We start from the raw sequence: 18182 nt of genomic DNA, 5'->3' as shown, positions 1-18182 counted from the left end.
CCCACATGGCATGCAATGTGGCTAAAAAATTAAGGGAAAAATAAAGAGAGAGACTTCTCCATTAGAGGGGCCTGTGGATTCATTACCTGTTCAGAAAGTGGCAAAGGAAGAGGGAGCTATGTAGCCCATGGGCTTCCCAGGCTTTTCCTTTCCTTTCCCCCATCTGGTCACAAGCCAAGCTGCTGTTTCTAGGATAAATACTCCCGTACCCAGCCCCTACTACTATGCTGGAATCTGGGATTGGATGACCAGTGATCACAGATGTGACTTGATCGCTGGTAGGTAGAGTCTCTAGAGACTGCAAGCCTCGAAGTCAAGAAATCCAGCTCTGCTCCTTAGCTAGTGGTAGGATTCCCAATCATAGCTCTTCCCTGCTTCTCAGACCTTTCCCCAAACATTAATGTGAGCACATCAGAAAAGGATGGAGGGCAGGAATCTTAGTCTCAGCTTCGACAGAAAGGCAAAACAGCTACAGCACTGAAGCAGGTATCTATGGCTCAAAGGGCAGGATGACACTAGAAAAAGTCATACACTTGTGGATCGACTTGGAGAAAAACTCTTAACCGGTGGTGTCCTGGGTTCAGGAAGTGCATCAAGTGTGGGGAGTAGCCTAAGGAAATCCTGCCCTAAGAGACAACTTCAGTTCTCTGAGAGGGAACAGAATGGTTTTCTTTGACCTTAGAGAAAGCAAGTTTCCAGCAGCCTCCCTGCCCCAAGACTTGAGAGGTCAAATGAGTTGAAGAACAAGCAGGTGGGAACACATAGCTTTGGCACACCCCTGAGTTCTAGAAAAACTGAAAGGAGTCTTGCCTTGGCATCTCAGGGAATGACTGGGCTGGGGTACCTGACAGAAGCCCAGTCCTGAAAGCCCAGGGAGAAAGCAGAAGGCTGGGATTAGGGCTACCCTGGTGCCTAAAAGGGGCAAAAAAGAAAAGCTGTGTCTCACCATCATCCTGTAAGTTAGGAATGTGGTTTATCACACACAGACTTGTTGTGACCGGGTCCTAGAAAACTCGATTATATAAAATATCAACAGGCCTACTTAATGCCAGTCCCCAGAGAGACCTGCTGGGGAGACTTGGTGGTGATGACAGGGGCCAGCCCTTCTTCCTGCAGAGACCCAAAGCTAACAGCCAATACTGTTTCTCACCTACCCGGAAGTAGCATCCAGAGGTGGAGACTGCTGCTGGTCAGCAGAGCAGGCAGGGAGAGGCCCTTTCAGGAATCCAGTCCCAGGAGGCTTCTCCCTCCCTCCTTGTAGGATTCCAAAGGTCTGAGATAAACCCCAGGACACAACCCAGCAATATCCCAGCTGGGCTATATTCTCCCAAGAGAGAGCAACTGCTGGAGACAGATCTTATTTTTAAAACCCTCTTTCCCACTTGGGCTAGAAGGGCGGTGGCAGGCATTGGGGAAAATTGTGTTTGAATCAGGAAGGGGAAATTCTACTAGATGTGTTTATCCTTTTAAACTTTTTGTTCTTATTCTCTTCTCTAGGGCACCCTCCAGAATTGCTACTGAAAAACTCCCAGGTCCAAAAGTTAAGATCACAATGATTCCTAACATCAACTCTGCTTCTACTGTCTTTTTCCTCCCAAGGCTTTCCACTGGGTGGAATTTTAAATGTGAACAATGGTTCAAAGGCTGAGAGACAAACTGCTCATTACTGGAAAGAGTGCCAGGAATCCTGGGAAGCAGACCTTACTCCCCACCCGAGTTCTGTACCTAATCAGAATGGCTTCTTTTATAGTCACAGGAGGGTTGGATCAGTGTTTCTTTTCATTCCTGTCTTCTTCAAGGAACTTGCTGGGATAAAAGCAAGCCTAGGAGAATAAAAAATTCACAAAACAGGACAAGAATAAAATATTTAGGGCAAGAGATCAGAAGTTCTTTGGTTATTCAGTGAACTGAACTAACTCTACTTAAAAAAAAAAGTATAAGGAAATAAACGTCCATCAAACTGCATGTCACAGTGGGTATTACCCTCTTGACCTCATCTCACAGGCTCTAAGCCAAGTAGTTATGCCTAGCAAGTTGGAAACTCAGATTAATCCAATGATAAAAACAGAGTTTTGTCGTTATGAATTCTGTTCCTGATATTTATTATATCTTTATTCTGAGAAGCATTCTACCAAAATTGTTAGATGGTCCATCCGCTTCCACTTCTCATCCCCAGATCCAATCAGTGGTGAATGGTAGGAATACAAGGGTTATTATCACTACATTAGGTGCCTTAGGGCAAAGGCAGTCACGTTGGAGGGGCAGTTCAAGCTTTCCAGCATTAGTTCCTTTCCCCAAATATAATCACTGGTTTCTGAGAGGGAATACAAGTTTAAAGAGTCACAGTTGAGATGTTACTGAAACTGACCACCTCTATTCACTACTCATGTGATCTTCCTGGAGTCCTTGTCAGAAAGCACTTTAAATATCTGGAAAAAAATGTTTCCAGACCAGACCTGAGGTTAATTGATCAAAAAATTCCCTCCCTGAGTGGTCAAGAAGTGGTTCAGTACTAAAACTACGGTTCATTTCTGGTCACACTGAATCTGATAACCCCATCCTGGCATTGGGAAGGCTCTTTTCCAAGACCTATCAATTAACATGGCTTAAGAAACATTCTATGCCCAAGCAATTCAGGCTAAAAATAACTCTGTGGGCTATTTTTTTTTTTCCCTCTCTGCTCATCCACAGAAAGCATTTGTATGTCAACAAGATCTCTGCTCCTTGAATGTTTTCACTCTTGCTTACTCCTCGCTGAAAATAGAGCTGTTTAATACAATCAGAAAAGTCACAGGGTTGGTGAGAGACACACAGAACAGCAAAACTGTTCTAAGCTTTGTGGACTGCCCAGTGTCCAGAGAAAAACAAGAATAAAAGAACCTGGAATTCACAGATTGGATTAATTTCAAAACAGCCTCTCCTTTCCCCTCCTTTCTTACAAATATACACAATTCTTTTGACCATAGATCTGATTTATACACAGAACTCACTTCTACATTAACAACTAACAATTGTATGCTTACTTATTATCCTATGTATGATGTGCTTTTCTAAAAACTTTAGAGGCATTAATTTTCACAACCCTACAAGGTAGGCACAATTACCTCAATTTCATAACCGAGAAAAAATTAAGGCACAGAGTAACTTGTCCAGGATCCCTCGGCTAGTAAGTGGCAGAGCCAAGATACAAACTCAGAAAGTCTGGCTCCAGAGCCCAGCTCTAACCATGACATATACTGCTTCTACGATAAAAATTCATCTTTACTGATTTCTCCAAAGCTGTATTTCCCTATCAAATATATCCATTTACCGTTTCTAAACTAAGCAGACTCATGGTCCCATGGTTCATCTTAATGTGAAAACAAGATCAATGGCGATTTTCATCTCAAGCAAAATGTATCAACTCAAACACACCAAATGTTCCCTTCTTTCAAATATAAAAATGCACTGAGTTGTTCAAGCATAATAATTACTTTCTAGCAACAGGAAATGTTTGCAAAATTAAGGCCCTAGACAACTCCAGTTTAAGCAGTCGCACTCAATGGGTCTCTTGTGGCTGTAACTGAAGTAGCTAATCGATGAAAGCAAAACAAGTCAATGTTAACAAGACCCTGATTAGAGAATGTTTAATTTTATGAATATATTATTTATGGTGATGGAGCATAAAGTAGAAAATTCCTTTGACTTAACCAGTCACAAATAGATTTGCAAAAATACCAGAACATGGGGTCTACTGGCCTGACAGAAGTTTACACTGTCAGGACTTTAGGGAGCAAAGCACTCCCTTATGCTTCTGCTCAAAGGCAATAATCCCTTCTTAGAGGTTTGTCTCCTTTCCTCAATTTTTCCCACCTCATAAACACCCAGTTTATTCATAAGCTATTTTAGACCAGGTCCATCTTTTAAAGTACTAGCAACCGTATTTTAAGACACCATTCTCTGATTTGCTTCTGAGAGATTACTGACTACCCTTCAAATACTGAACATTCGGGCTTAGACCCCCCCCCCCCCAAATGTATCAATACATTGACTTGGCTGTCAAAGTATTTATTTACCATGACCCACAGCCAAAACACTGATGTCACTATTTGGGTGACAAAAACAAACAAATCAGGCTTTGCTAATTCATCTAGCCCTCCTTGGCCTCCAACCTCATCTAGTTTGACACAAGCTGTTTCCTTTCACTGATGCATTTACTTTCTACAAACAATTTTTTAAAAAATTTTTAAAGCATTGAAATTTCCATCCTGATATCCACTGGAATGCAGAGGTGCAGACCTGACCAGCTGGCCATGTCAGTCTCAGCAGTCTCCCTCAGGTTTTATTAATAACAGGAAACTAAAAGTTTTAGTGAAAAACACTTTTGTGGATGGGAAGGGCCTCAGAAGTTGGCACTTAAGCTATTTAATATTGGACATCGTCAGATTGGGCTAAAAATCAAATTGCCTAAATTGACTTTAGAAAAGGGAGTTTTAGTGGCAGGTTTCAAGAAACTGGCAGACCACTGATATTAGTACCTAACAGCAGTCTTCTGATGTGAGGCAGAAAGCTTAAATGTGCCTCTCTCCATAATTAATGAAGTTAGCAAACAATGTCCCCAGGCTGCACAACTGGTATTAAGAACCACATCTTCAATTTTCCAGGCGGACCATAGTTGCCCTCCTCCCACTTCCCTCACAACCCGGACAGGCGATTTACACACGAGGAGGCAGTGAACTTGCTTCAAAATATTTAATACGTGTTAGACACGTAAAGTTACATTTTTATACAAAAATCAATACAACGAAGGAGAAAATACTGTACAAAAACCTTGTCAGTTCCCCCAACCTTTATACAACAAAGACTGGAGTCACTATCTACAAAACCATAGGGCCTTTCCACTTAGGGCTTCTGTCTGTAAACTTTGTTTCCTTAAACACTTTTTAAAAGCACTGTGTAGTAGTTCTGATCTAGAGCTTTTAAAAAATAAATCTTTTCTCTATAAACTCCATATTTCCAAGCTTGAACTCTTCTGTGAAGTTCATCAAGCTTTTTTTCCCCTCCGTGAGGAAGACAAGGGCTGCGAACACTCCCTTTCCCCGAGTAATCACAGGGTATAAACGTTTCTTCAGTGACAGAGAAAGGTGGGGAAGGAGAGAAACAACACAAGTCTCTACTCCAGACTAAATCCCTCTAGTCCGAGGAAATCCTGGGAGGAAACGCCGCTCCTGGCCTCGGTGCGGTTCTCTTTCATGTAAGAGGTGTGTGTAAAGTCCCTTCCTCCCCCGAGAGCGAACGGGGAACTCCCCGGCCCCGGCCTTTTTCGCCGCTTCCTTCTCGGCGCTGCCGGCAGAGGAAAGTCCCTGTCTGCCCCAATCTCCTAAACCGCGGGGAAGGGGTGACGCTCTCCAGAGGGGCAAAATAGCCTTAATTCAACGAGACAAACTGACATACACAGACACAGACACAAAAGTCCACGATCGCCGTCCTCTTCCAATAAGTCTCCCACTCCGAAGTCTCCAGAGGAGACCCGAGAGGCTCGGCCCAGGCGGCCGCCAAGCCCAAGGGCAGTCTGTGCCGCCCGGCGGCACCCGCTCGCGCTCGGCGCCGACGGCCTCGGGGGCGTCCTCGCCGCCGGGAGAGGCCCAGCCCTCACGTCGGGACGCCCGCTGCTCAACTTCCTCTCCGCACGGGGTCCGCGGGGGCTCAGAAGGCCACGATAGCAGTGCTCCAAGGGTTAATGTCTCTCAGCACCGGCTTATCGCAGCAGATCTGCCCGGGCTCGGCGGCTTCCGGACCGCTCTCCTCTCCCTCCGCTTCCTCCCGGCCGCCCCCGGGGCTTTTCCGTAAGAGTCCCGAGAAGCTGGAACCGAAGATGCTAATGAGGTTAGCCACGTTACCGGTCTCCATCTCCTCCTCCTCCTCCGCGGCCGCCGCCGCCCCGCCCGGCTGCTCCTCTGAGTTCCGGCGGGGTTTCTTGAGCGGGGTCGAGCCGGGCGCCGGGCAGTCCGCGGGGCCGCCGCCCACCCCCGCCGCGCCGCGCTTTCTGGCGCAGACAGGGGGCGACGCGGGGGGCTCAGCTGCGGCAGGGCGCGGCGCGCGGCAGCCGTCCACGCGAGGGGCCGCTCTCAGCTTGTCCTCGTCCCCCGGGGGGCAGCCGCAGTGGCCGCGCGCTGCCTCGGGCCCCTGGGGGAAGACTCCCGAGACTTCGGCGGGACCCCCGGCTCCTCCGATCGCCGTCTCTCGCGGTCCCTCCACGCGGCGCCAGGCAGCTTCCGGCGCCTCCGCCTCTCCGCCCTGAAGAGTGTCCCCGGCGGCCGTCACCGTGGCCGCGGGCTCCGCGTCACCCGCCCTTGGCACTTCTGGGACGGCAGGGCGCTCCGGCTGAGGCTCGGGCTCCGGCCAGCCGGCACGGCCGGCCGGCGGAGGTGGCTCCCCCCAGCCCGCGGGTGGCCCGGCCGCCGACTCCTCGGGCTGCTGCGGCGGCGCCGGGGCCCCCGGGTGACCGGCCAGGTAGAGACCGGGGCACGGGTCGCTCAGGTAGACCTGGCGGGCGCTGCGGAGCACCAGCGAGACCAGGAGGTTCTTGTGCAGCTTGATGCCGCCGCGCTGGACCCGCGAGTTGTAGATCTTGCCCAGGGAGATGCTGACGATGCGGTGAGCCTCCAGTTTGAACTCCATCCTGCCTCCTCCTTCCCAGGGCTGGCGCGGAGGTGAGGGGGTGAGCTCCGGCCCACGTTCCGAAGCTGAGACGGGAACAAGAAGTACCAACAAGTCCGCCACGGGGGGTGGACCCTCAGTCTGTGAAGACTCCCGAAGAGAAACGGCTCTGACGACGCGCTCACTAGCCTCCACGCCCTTCCCACTACAGTAACACAGCCAGTTTCGCGTCCGGTCGCTAACTGAAGGCAAGCTGGCCGCCCGGCCCCTTATAAAGGCCTTTCGACAGCCAATCGCGAGAGGCCGCCAACCGTTCCGGGGCCATCGGCGCGCCCTCGTGCGCCTCGAGCGGCCAATCAGAGACCGAGGAGGGGCGCCAGGGCTATTCGAACGTTAGTCCCGCGGAGAAGGTTCTTAAAGGGGGAGACGCGCGTGACCGCCTGCAGGCGGTTACCCCAGACAGTGCTGCGAGCGCCGGTGATGCGTAGAGCGGGACAGCCACGGTGTTGTTTGTCCTTAAAGATGCTGGCCTGTGCTCTGCTTCCTGGAACCAGAGCGAACTAAACCATTCGAACTTTCATCCGAGTATGGTGGTGGACTTTGTTCGGCAATAAAACCTCGATCCTTCCTGGATCAGCTCTCCTCCCGTTCCCACCCCGCACCTCCGTTTCCAAGGCGACATACACCTGTAAGCTCCGCGCAACCTAACAGAAATAGAGACGAAGGCAAAACGCGGCACAGGATTCGCCTAGATAACATACTTTTGCTACAAGATATTTAGCAGATATTAATCTTGGATAAGTCCCTTGCCTCCTAAAGTCACATACACTCTAGTACCTGTCAATTTCAACACCGAAGAAAGAAAACGGGGGTTCTAAAAGTTCCAAAGTTTTTGTCTACTCAGGAGGGTTTTGTGTCTACCTACAAAGTTTTTGGTTTTCTATTTAAGCTAGTATTTATCACTTTGTTCTCTAGTTTCTGGAACCAATACAGTTGTAACATCAGTTACAGTGAACGGTGGTTCACGTTCTTGACAACGATTTTTCTTCAACACTAGGACTGACCAATCCACCCTTGGGGAAAAAAAAATCTAACATGTTATAAAAGTACAAATAGAGAAGTCCTGTATTCTCATCATGATGTCATAATTTTATTTTGTGTCAAGGTAAAAATTTAGGGGAAGAGTGTTCCAGAATTTTCTGGTCAGTCGATGACTTAGTCTATTTACTGATCCTTACACCAGAGGGTTGTCCAGGGTCCTAGACTGGGTTCCTGGAGAGTAAATCTGAGTTAGTCCCAGCTAAGCTCCACCACAGACCTGCCTGATGCTGGGTAAATAACCTCAGGATGCTTCCATTTCTCTAAGTCTAAAAAGGAGAAATCACATACACATCTGCTCTATTATGCAGTATCTTCCCATGAATGACAACTCTCATCCATAATCTGAGTCACCAAACTAAGCACAATTTTCTTGAAGTCCATGTGGAACGCTAGCCTGATCTTGCATCAGGATTTGGCCAAGTAATGTATTTAGTTGGGAAAAGTACTAGTGAAAGGCAGGTTTGATTAAGCTAATTCATAATCAGGATATGGATGGCTCAGTAATTATCTATCCTCACAACTTAATGATGATTACAGACACTAGTCCATAAGACCCAGAGTTCCTCTTCTCTAGGAATTTTCAGTTCACCTAAAGAGATAAAAGGACAACACAAATAATTGCAAAAGCAAGCCGCGTGTTTCATGTAATAATGAGCAATTTTTTTCTTCTATTGTCTTTCTTTGAGAGCTAGTCATCACTATAAAACACTAAGAATGCAGGCTCTGAAGATAAGCTTCCTGCGTTGCAATCCCAGCTCTACTTTTTGCCTGCTGTGTGACCTTTGGAAAATTAATTCACTTCTCTGTGCCTTGGTCTTTTTTGTCTTAAAATAGAGATGATAGTAATAGTGCCTACCTCTTAGAGCTGTTGTGAAGAGAAAACAAGGTATCACATGCTAGCAATGGATGTTTAGAGCATCACACCTTACATGATCTGGGGTGGAAAAAGACAGGGAAAGGAAGGATCCTAGATGGAACAAAGAATTTGTATTTGAGGAGGGTGTTGAAAATCCCAGAGGTGGGGTCCACAAATTCCAAGCAGCAGGAGCCACTGAGTCCATTGTAAGGAACACTTCATTTGGCAGGGGTCCCAGGCACCTACAGTAAGTGGAAAGACTGGAAATAGAGGCCGGGGTTACATGACAGAGGGTTGTGGATACCTATGAGCAGATGAGGAATCTAACAAAGACTGTTTACTAAGGGAACCACAGAACGGATTCTAGAATGGTCAGCACCCTTAATTGCCACTTAATTATAAAGGGGACCACTTAATCATGAAGATCTAGGGGGACTTTAGGCAAAGAGTAGTAAAGGTCTGAACCAGGTGGAGGTAGTAAGAATGAAAAAAGCGAGAGACAAAAGGAACTTTAGTGATGATCTGGATGCTCTCCCCGACCCACACTGGTCCCTGACACACCAAGCCTTCCTGACCCACCTGAGCGGGGAGTCCCCCCATCCTCCATACAGCTTCATCACTGTCCCTGGTACTTCTTCCCATCATGCCTAGGGCTGCTCCCCAACTGCCCTCTCATCATAGGCAGGAGCCCATCTCATGTTTGTAGCCAGGAGATACTGAAAATATTTTACAACTGTAGGACACAGGCACTGACCATCTGGTCCTGGAGGCCCTTCCAGTGCAGGGGTTTTGGGCAGGCACCTGCAAGAGGGGCTGTGTGTCCTGAGAGAGGGCCACTCAAGAGTTTCTGCCAACTGGTATGGCAGCATTTCAAGGTTATGACACCTGAGGTGGCCATACCAAGTGCATGGTGCTTTAATCACTAAGTTGTGTCTGGCTCTTGCGACCCCATGGACTGTATGTAGCCCACCAGGCTGCTCTGTCCATGGGGTTCTCCAGGCAAGAATACTGGAGTGGGTTGCCATTTCCTTCTCCAGGGGATCTTCCTGACCCAGGGATTGAACCCAGATCTCCTGCACTGCAGGCAGTTTCTTTACCAACTGAGCTACCAGGGAAGCCCACCAAGTGCATATACACTTGGATTAATGAATTCCACTATGAACAAAGGTAGTGGAAGTGATGGAATTCCAGTGGAGCTGTTTCAAATCCTGAAAAATGATTCTGTGAAAGTGCTGCACTCAATATGCCAGCAAATTTGGAAAACTCAGCAGTGGCCACAGGACTGGAAAAGGTCAGTTTTCATTCCAATCCCAAAGAAAGGCAATGCCAAAGAATGCTCAAACTACCACACAATTGCACTCATCTCACACGCTAGTAAAGTAATACTCAAAATTCTCCAAGCCATGCTTCAGCAATACGTGAACCGTGAACTTCCTGATGTTCAAGCTGGTTTTAGAAAAGGCAGAGGAACCAGAGATCAAATTGCCAACATCCGCTGGATCATGGAAAAAGCAAGAGAGTTCCAGAAAAACATCTATTTCTGCTTTATTGACTATGCCAAAGCCTTTGACTGTGTGGATCACAATAAACTGTGGAAAATTGTGAAAGAGATGGGAATACCAGACCACCTGACCTGCCTCTTGAGAAACCTATATGCAAGTCAGGAAGCAACAGTTAAACTGGACATGGAACAACAAGACTGGTTTCAAATAGGAAAAGGAGTCTGTCAAGGCTGTTTATTGTCACCCTGCTTATTTAACTTATATGCAGAGTACATCATGAGAAACGCTGGGCTGGAGGAAGCACAAGCTGGAATCAAGATTGCTGGGAGAAATATCAATAACCTCAGATATGCATATAACACCACCCTTATGGCAGAAAGTGAAGAGGAACTAAAAAGCCTCTGATGAAGGTGAAAGAGGAGAGTGAAAATGTTGGCTTAAAGCTCAACATTCAGAAAACGAAGATCATGGCATCCGGTCCCATCACTTCATGGGAAATAGATGGAGAAACAGTGGAAACAGTGGCTGACTTTATTTTTCTGGGCTCCAAAATCACTGCAGATGGTGATTGCAGCCATGAAATGAAAAGATGCTTACTCCTTGGAAGGAAAGTTATGACCAACCTAGATAGCATATTCAAAAGCAGAGACATTCCTTTGCCAACAAAGGTCCGTCTAGTCAAGGCTATGGTTTTTCCAGTGGTCATGTATGGATGTGAGAGCTGGACTATAAAGAAAGCTGAGCACCGAAGACTTGATGCTTTTGAACTGTGGTGTTGGAGAAGACTCTTGAGAGTCCCTTGGACTGCAAGGAGATCCAACCAGTCCATCCTAAAGGAAATCAGTCCTGAATATTCATTGGAAGGACTGATGCTGAAGTTGAAACTCCAATACTTTGCCCACCTGATGCAAAGAGCTGACTCATTTGAAAAGACTCTGATGCTTGGAAAGATTGAGGGCAGGAGGAGAAGGGGACGACAGAGGATGAGATGGTTGGATGGCATCACCGACTCAATGGACATGGGTTTGGGTGAACTCCAGGAGCTGGTGATGGACAGGGAGGCCTGTTGTGCTGCGGTTCATGGGGTCACAAAGAGTCGGACACGACTGAGCCACTGAACTGAACTGAATAATGATATTGTTGACCAGGCCCTGAGCTCGCCACTGTAGAGGCATTATACATCATCCTTACAAAGTTCTGAAAGTAAATGTCTTTATCTCCATTTACAGGTGAGGAAACTAAGACTAAAAAGTTAAGTGATTTTCCAGAAGTCATACAGCTTAGATGGAAGAGAGTGCACTTCAGCTCTGAATCTGTTTAATTCTAAAGGCTGGTGAGTTTGGGGCTCAGGGGCTAGATTACCCTTGTTTCACTTCTTGCTGTTACCTTTAGGAAAGTTATTTCACATCTAGGTGAAATAAGTAAATCATGTTTTGTAATGGGTAAGTTATTTCATCTTTCTGTGCCTCAGCCACCAACTGTGTACAATGGGAATTATAAGCATACCTGCAGTGTTTATTACAGTTCTGAGTACCACACAAGGATTTATTTCTCATAATTGTTATTATTATACTAGTGCCTAGCTCAGTACTAAGCACGTAGTAGGTGTACTGTTAGCACTTGTTGAATTTTGAATGCTTTTTTTATTATACCAACTAGTAGGTGCTCAATAAATGTCTGCTGCTGCTGCTGCTAAGTCGCTGCAGTTGTGTCCAACTCTGTGCGACCCCACAGACGGCAGCCCACCAGGCTCCCCCGTACCTGGGATTCTCCAGGCAAGAACTCTGGAGTGGGTTGCCATTTCCTTGTCCAATGCAGGAAAGTGAAAAGTGAAAGTGAAGTCGCTCAGTCGTGTCCGACCCTCAGCGACCCCATGGACTGCAGCCTACCAGGCTCCTCCATCCATGGGATTTTCCAGGCAAGAGTACTGGAGTGGGGTGCCATTGCCTTCTCTGCAATAAATGTCTACTGACTTCAAATTGAGCATGATCGCTGTTATTGTCAGGAGTTCCTCAATCTTGAGACTGTAAAACAGAACCTTGAGAACTCATATCCGGAGGACCTGAGCTCTCAGGATCAGCAAGCTTCACCTTCACCTGCCAAAAAAGTGTGAAAGTATAGAACGTATTCTTCTAAACTTTAGAAAGCAGTTAGAATTTGCTGTCGTCTTCAGGATTGTCTCAGTTAAAAAGAGTAATTGGTAGCATGATGAGACTGGGGGTATCAGAAGGACAGAGCAAGCAACTGCTTTAGAAGTGGCCAGAGGATGTCCATGAAGTCTGTCTTGCCCTTCCACCCCATTTATCCATTGGGCACAAGCAACTTAGTACACTGAGTGTAGTCACAGCTATCCCCACTCAAGTACTGTCTAAGCTCTGATCTGAGGATTCGTTTTAACACAAGGCCTGTCCGCCTACTCCTACTGACTTTATTTCTGGTTTGCATGACTAGGCATTATTATCAGATGATGACAGAGCTAATATTGCCTTAAATGGGGTCTAGTCAAAATAAGAACAATGCAAACCCGCTAGGGATCATGGATACAATGCTGTTATGTAGTAGCTACCTCATGTCTGACTCTTTTGCAATCCCACAGACTGTACCCTGCAGGCCCCTTTGTCTATGGGATTTCCCAGGCAGGAATACTGGAGTGGGTTGCCATTTCCTTTTCCAGGGGATCTTCCTGACCAAGGGATAGAACTCACTTGTCCTGCATTGGCAGGTGAATTCTTTAGCACTGAGCCACCAGGGAAGCCCCATGCATACAATAGCTTTGTGATAAGTAACCATGGTTAAGAAGTGGGCAAGTGAAATAGCAAATTATCTGCACTGTACCTACGTTTCAATGTTTGAAATTTGGAATTTGGGAGGAGTCAAAGTTGCTTTATGTAAATGAGTAATCATTTGTGTGGCTTCCCTGTTCTTTACGAGGAAAACTCTACAAAAGCACACTATAAGCACTTTTATGTCAATAATAGTGCCCTTGCTCTTCTGAAACAGGCAATCCTCATTTCAACTTTCTCTCACTATCCTGGCATATTTTACATCTTTTTTTTTTCCTTCTTGGCACCTTGACAACTATAAAATTTCTTTATCTTCAAATAGCATTCGACTAGGGGTGGACATCAGAACCTGACAGTCTTCTTTTTCCTCCTCCAAGTTCCCTTTCTGAAACTGTTACAGCCCCAGCCCCCATCTTGTCCTAAATTTTGTATGTTAGTTCAGAGAAACTTAGGTTGTTTTTATGATCACCTTTGTCATACCTTGTCTCCTTTAATACTCCAAAGGAAAACAAATTCCCTCAGTAAATACAGCATTCAAACTCATTCAAATGACCGTGGTACCCTCTCAAGTCACAGAATGGGAAAACACTACTGTAGAAAACCCTAGTCCTGCACTGTTCAATCCTGTAGCCCCTAGGCCAATGTGGCTAGTGCCACTGAGGAACTGAATTTTGAATTTTATTTCATTTGCATCTAAAAAATGAAATAGGATAAAATCCTTTTCCTGAAACCCAACTTGATTTTGCCATTTTAAAAAATACTTATTTATTTAGGCTGCCCTGGGCCTTACTCGCTGCAACTCATAGTATTTTCACTGCGGCATGCATGTGGGATCTAGTTCCCCAACCAGGGGTGGAACCCAGGCCCCCTGCGTTGGGAGCACAGAGTCTTAGCCACTGGACCACCAAGGAAGTCCCGACTGTGTCATATTTTCTTTTATTTGCTAGATTTTTATGATGTGAACCATTTTTAAAGTCTTAATTGAATTTGTTACAATATTTTTAATTATTTATTATATTTGGCTGCCCAGGGTCTTAGTTGTGGCATGTGGGATCTTTGTTGCAGCATTCGAGATTTTTAGTTGCAGCAGGCAAACTCTTAGTTGTGGCACATGGGCTCTAGTTCCCTGACCAGGGATTGAACCCAGGTCCCCTGCACTGGACGGCAAAGTCTTAACCACTGGACCACCAGGGAAGTCCCTGTGTTGTATTTTTGAAATTTGAACATTTAGCATCCAAATCGATGCTGTAATTGTAAAACACATAGCCGATTTCAAAGAGTTAGTATCGAAAAGAGAATGGTAACATGTTGAAATGATAAAATTTTGAATATATCGGGTTAAATAAAATTATTAAAATTAACTTAACCTGTTTCTTTTTACATCTGTGGCTTAAACTATATTTCTATTGGACAACACTGCCCTGTGGATAATAAAGGGATTGGGAGGTGTGGACATATAAATATGCATGAGCATATTGTGAGCAATTAACAAATGTCCTTGATTGGTGAAAGGGGAGAGCAGAGGAAAGATAAAATGAAAAGGAAATGAAACATGAAACACTTAGATGGTTGTAGAGGTGAGGAGAAAAATCAAAGAAAAATATATAAACAACCAAGCTAACTGGCCAGAAGAAAGTTCTTTCTAGAACTGAGAAGTAGCCACAAAGTTAGTGAAGCCCGGTTCTCCTTATCTGAATATGATAATACATAAATTATCACAATATTATTTTAAAATTCAAAATACAACCATGCACACTTAAATTTCAGAGAGAAAACGTACTCACTTGGACAGCCTCATTTTTGTGCGTTTGTAGGGGGTATTGATTCTTTTCAGTTCTGAAGTCCACCTGGAATTGCAGGACCATTTGTTTTTAATGTGCCACTTTCCTGCACAAAAACCTTCAGTGGTTCCCCATGACCTTTATGGCAAAAATCCAACCCTCTGGCCTGGTCCCCAGAGCACTACACAATACACTGTTAGAGACAAATAGCCTGGAGTGGAACAAGGGGACAGAGCCTGGCTTCTTACCAGCTGTGCATGGGCAGATTTGCAGGTGGCCCTTGTCTTATAAAATTGGACAGTTGGACTAAAATCAGTGGTCCTCAAATGATGGCTGCATATTAGAATTACCTGGGGAGGCTTTAAATCTGGAGTCTTCCAGCCCTCACCCCAGATGACTCAAATCAGAATGTCTGGAGTGAGACCCAGGCAGTGGATTTTTTTAAAGCTCAGTGTGCAGCCATGTTTGAGAACCGGTGGCCTAGCTGATTCTTTTAGGATCATTTCAGGTTTAGAATTCTACGATTCTATGAATCTAGGCCGGAGAAGGCAATGGCACCCCACTCCAGTACTCTTGCCTGGAAAATCCCATGGATGGAGGAGCCTGGTAGGCTGCAGTCCATGGGGTCGCTAAGAGTAGGATACGACTGAGCGACTTCACTTTCACTTTTCACTTTGATGCATTGGAGAAGGAAATGGCAACCCACTCCAGTGTTCTTGCCTGGAGAATCCCAGGGACGGGGGAGCCTGGTGGGCTGCCGTCTATGGGGTCGCACAGAGTCGGACACGGCTGAAGCGACTTAGCAGCAGCAGCATAAATCTAGGCAAATCTTTCCAACCCTTCTCTTACCCTGAGCAATATAAATGTCCCTCCTCTTCCTCAGCTGGACAGGTCTGATCAAAGGTATATATCTCATCTCCTACTTCCTCAATAGAATGCACTCTCTCCTCCTGCCCAAATGCTGCACCATCACCTCCTCCAGGGAGCCTTCCATGCCAGCTGGTGTTTGCAGTGTGCTCACTTGGGCACGCACACTCTCTCATAACCCAACATTCATCTGTTACTTAAAACCGAAATAACCACTTGTTATCTTATGATATCTGTTTTTTTCTTTTTTTGTATTTTATTTACTCACATGTCATTTATTTAACTTTGATGTGAATATATTTATTTCCCAATAATATTATAAAGTGCTGAGAAATGCTACATTATACTTTTTTGCATCCTGTCTCCACAATACCCAGAAAACTGAGTATTGCTATGTACATATCAAGGGATCAGTAACCATCTGATAAGTGGGTTCTCCAAATTTGAGACTAACATATTCAAACACAGCCAACTAGATTACAGGAAAGAGTACCTGACAAATTATTCTAGTGGCAACGTTAACCAAACTATCACTGTGAATACATTTTATCTTACCCTTGCTTACAATTATTCATGACCCTAAGCTCTACCATTTCCCTGGAAAAGCTATTTTTACATAAAAAAAAGTGAGGTTTTTTTGATAGTTTGTTTTTTCTGCAATGCTATTTACAAGTGTGGGATATTATTACTGAGGAAGTAGTTACTTGCCTGTGTCCGTGAAAAGTCGCTTCAGTCCTGTCCAGCTCTTTGTGACGCTATGGGGGGCTGTGGCCCACTAGGCTTCTCTGTCCATAGGATTTTCCAGGTGTGAATACTGGAGTAGATTGCCATGCCCTTCTCCAGGGGATCTTCCGCAACCAAGGGATCAAACCCACATCTCTTGCATCTCCTGCACTGGCAGACAGGTCCTTGACCACTAGTGCCACCAAGGAAGCCCTAGTAGCTTTCCTGTTAGTCATTCAGTCATATCCAACTTTTTGAGACTCCATGGACTGTAGCCCACCAGACTCCTCTGTCCATGGAATTCTCCAGGCAAGACTACTGGAGTGGGTAACCACTCCCTTTTCCAGAGGATCTTCCCAACCCAGGAATGGAACCTGGGTCTCCTGCATTGCAGGCAGATTCTTTAATGTCTGAGTCTGTTCTTAATTAAACATTACTGGTTACCAAAAAGCCTATTGGGTATCAGCGCCTCGTTTAGGGGCAACATATATCTCTTTCAGCCAATAAGAAAGCCTTGCCTCATCTCCCTGCTGCCCTTCTAATTGCTGTAGCCAATGGAACAAATTCTAAATCACCAATCAAGTCCATTTTAGATCAACACAGCTGATCTAAATTTCAACATGAATGTTCATTCAGTTCAAAAACCCCAAATCACTAGCCCATCTCATGCTCATTTTGACTAAGCAAATTCTGAGTAAATTTATACAGACACATCCTCCAGTGTAAAAGAAAGTTTCAGATCTGCTCTCTAACCAGGAGCTAGTGTGTGGATTAGCATATTTATATTTATAAGGCAGCTTGAGTGCTTTTGAGGAAAAATGAATGTAAAATAGGAAGCATTCTCATACCCATCCCTGCACCATTATCACTTTTAAAGTTCTTGGAGTTCAACTCCTTTCAAACTAAAAGATAATTCCTTTTGACATTCCTTGAAAATATCAAAAAGATCATTGTGTGTGGGGAGAAGTGTTCTTTAAAAGTCAGGTAGGTCTAGACATCCTTCCGTTAGAACGGGTCAAGGAAGAAAAACCAGTTAGAAAATGTTTTGTGGCATTGCCCTTTTAAGAAGCGTAAGATTTTGGTTCCTTTTTGCTTGTAGGCTGACATAATGCTTATGAAGTTTCAGAGTCACGTGGGGGGCCCCTGAGGTCAGAGTCCTGAGGAGCCGGTTCTCAATGTGGGTCATTTTCTGTTTGATTTTGAATTTGTCCATGCTGTGATGGACTGAGTGTGTGTCACCATGGATGTTCTGATTAGTGTGCCTGGGTAGAATTGTTTTCCAGTGTGTCAGTGGGTGTCGGCAGGGGCCGGTGGGGGGCGGGGCGGGGGTGGAGGGTGGCTCGGGTGTGCCGGGGGATTTGCTTAGTTTGGCCACAGCAGTTTGAATAAATGCTGCAGTCCCCCTGGATAACAGAGACCCTGATATTTCTTCCATCGTGACGGGATTTTTGTTTGTTTGGGATTTTTTGGTTGTTGTTGTTTGTTTTGAGGCTTATAAACAATTTTAAAATTACTTTGGTTCTTGGGCCAATATTATGTTTCCAATTGGGCAGAAGAATTTTTTTTTTAGACATTAGATTGTGTGCTTGTGCTTTTGAGGAGGAAAAGAAACCCCTTATTCCCAGCTTCTCCCTCCCCACCTCCCCCCCACCCCACAGATGGGAGAGTAAAATAGAATGAAGGAAAGGGTATGGCTTTGCCCCCTCTTTTTTTTCTTCCATGAGATCTAACTAGACTGGAAGGGTTTGACAAACAATTAACAATCCTTCCCACTCAGCTGCTGTTTCCCAAAATAGCATCTCCTTGGCTGCCAGGGTAGATGGGGGCCTTCCGGGGAGGAAGGCACAAAGGTGCCCTCTTTATGAAGCCTGCATCTCTGTGAGATCTTGAAGGCAGAGGGAGAAGCCCAAGGGATTAAATTAGCAGGCAG

At 45.6% G+C, this 18182-nt stretch overlaps 1 protein-coding gene across 1 annotated transcript; it reads right to left on the bottom strand.

The window, feature by feature from the left end:
• Positions 1–4717: 4717 nt before the first annotated feature.
• Positions 4718–6872, bottom strand: IER5 (immediate early response 5). The gene has a single exon (XM_055582869.1). It carries the CDS (start codon positions 6658–6660, stop codon positions 5686–5688), a length of 975 nt encoding a protein of 324 aa, XP_055438844.1. The 5' UTR covers positions 6661–6872; the 3' UTR covers positions 4718–5685.
• Between the last annotated feature and the right edge of the window lie 11310 nt (positions 6873–18182).

Source organism: Bubalus kerabau, chromosome 5, assembly GCF_029407905.1.
Source record: "Bubalus kerabau isolate K-KA32 ecotype Philippines breed swamp buffalo chromosome 5, PCC_UOA_SB_1v2, whole genome shotgun sequence".
In the NCBI taxonomy this organism is placed as follows: domain Eukaryota; kingdom Metazoa; phylum Chordata; class Mammalia; order Artiodactyla; family Bovidae; genus Bubalus; species Bubalus kerabau.
This window is presented reverse-complemented; position numbering and strand designations above follow the sequence as displayed.

Coding starts and splice junctions, on each gene's coding strand:
- IER5 (XM_055582869.1), bottom strand. CDS start 6,660: ATGGAGTTCAAACTGGAGGCTCACCGCATCGTCAGCATCTCCCTGGGC.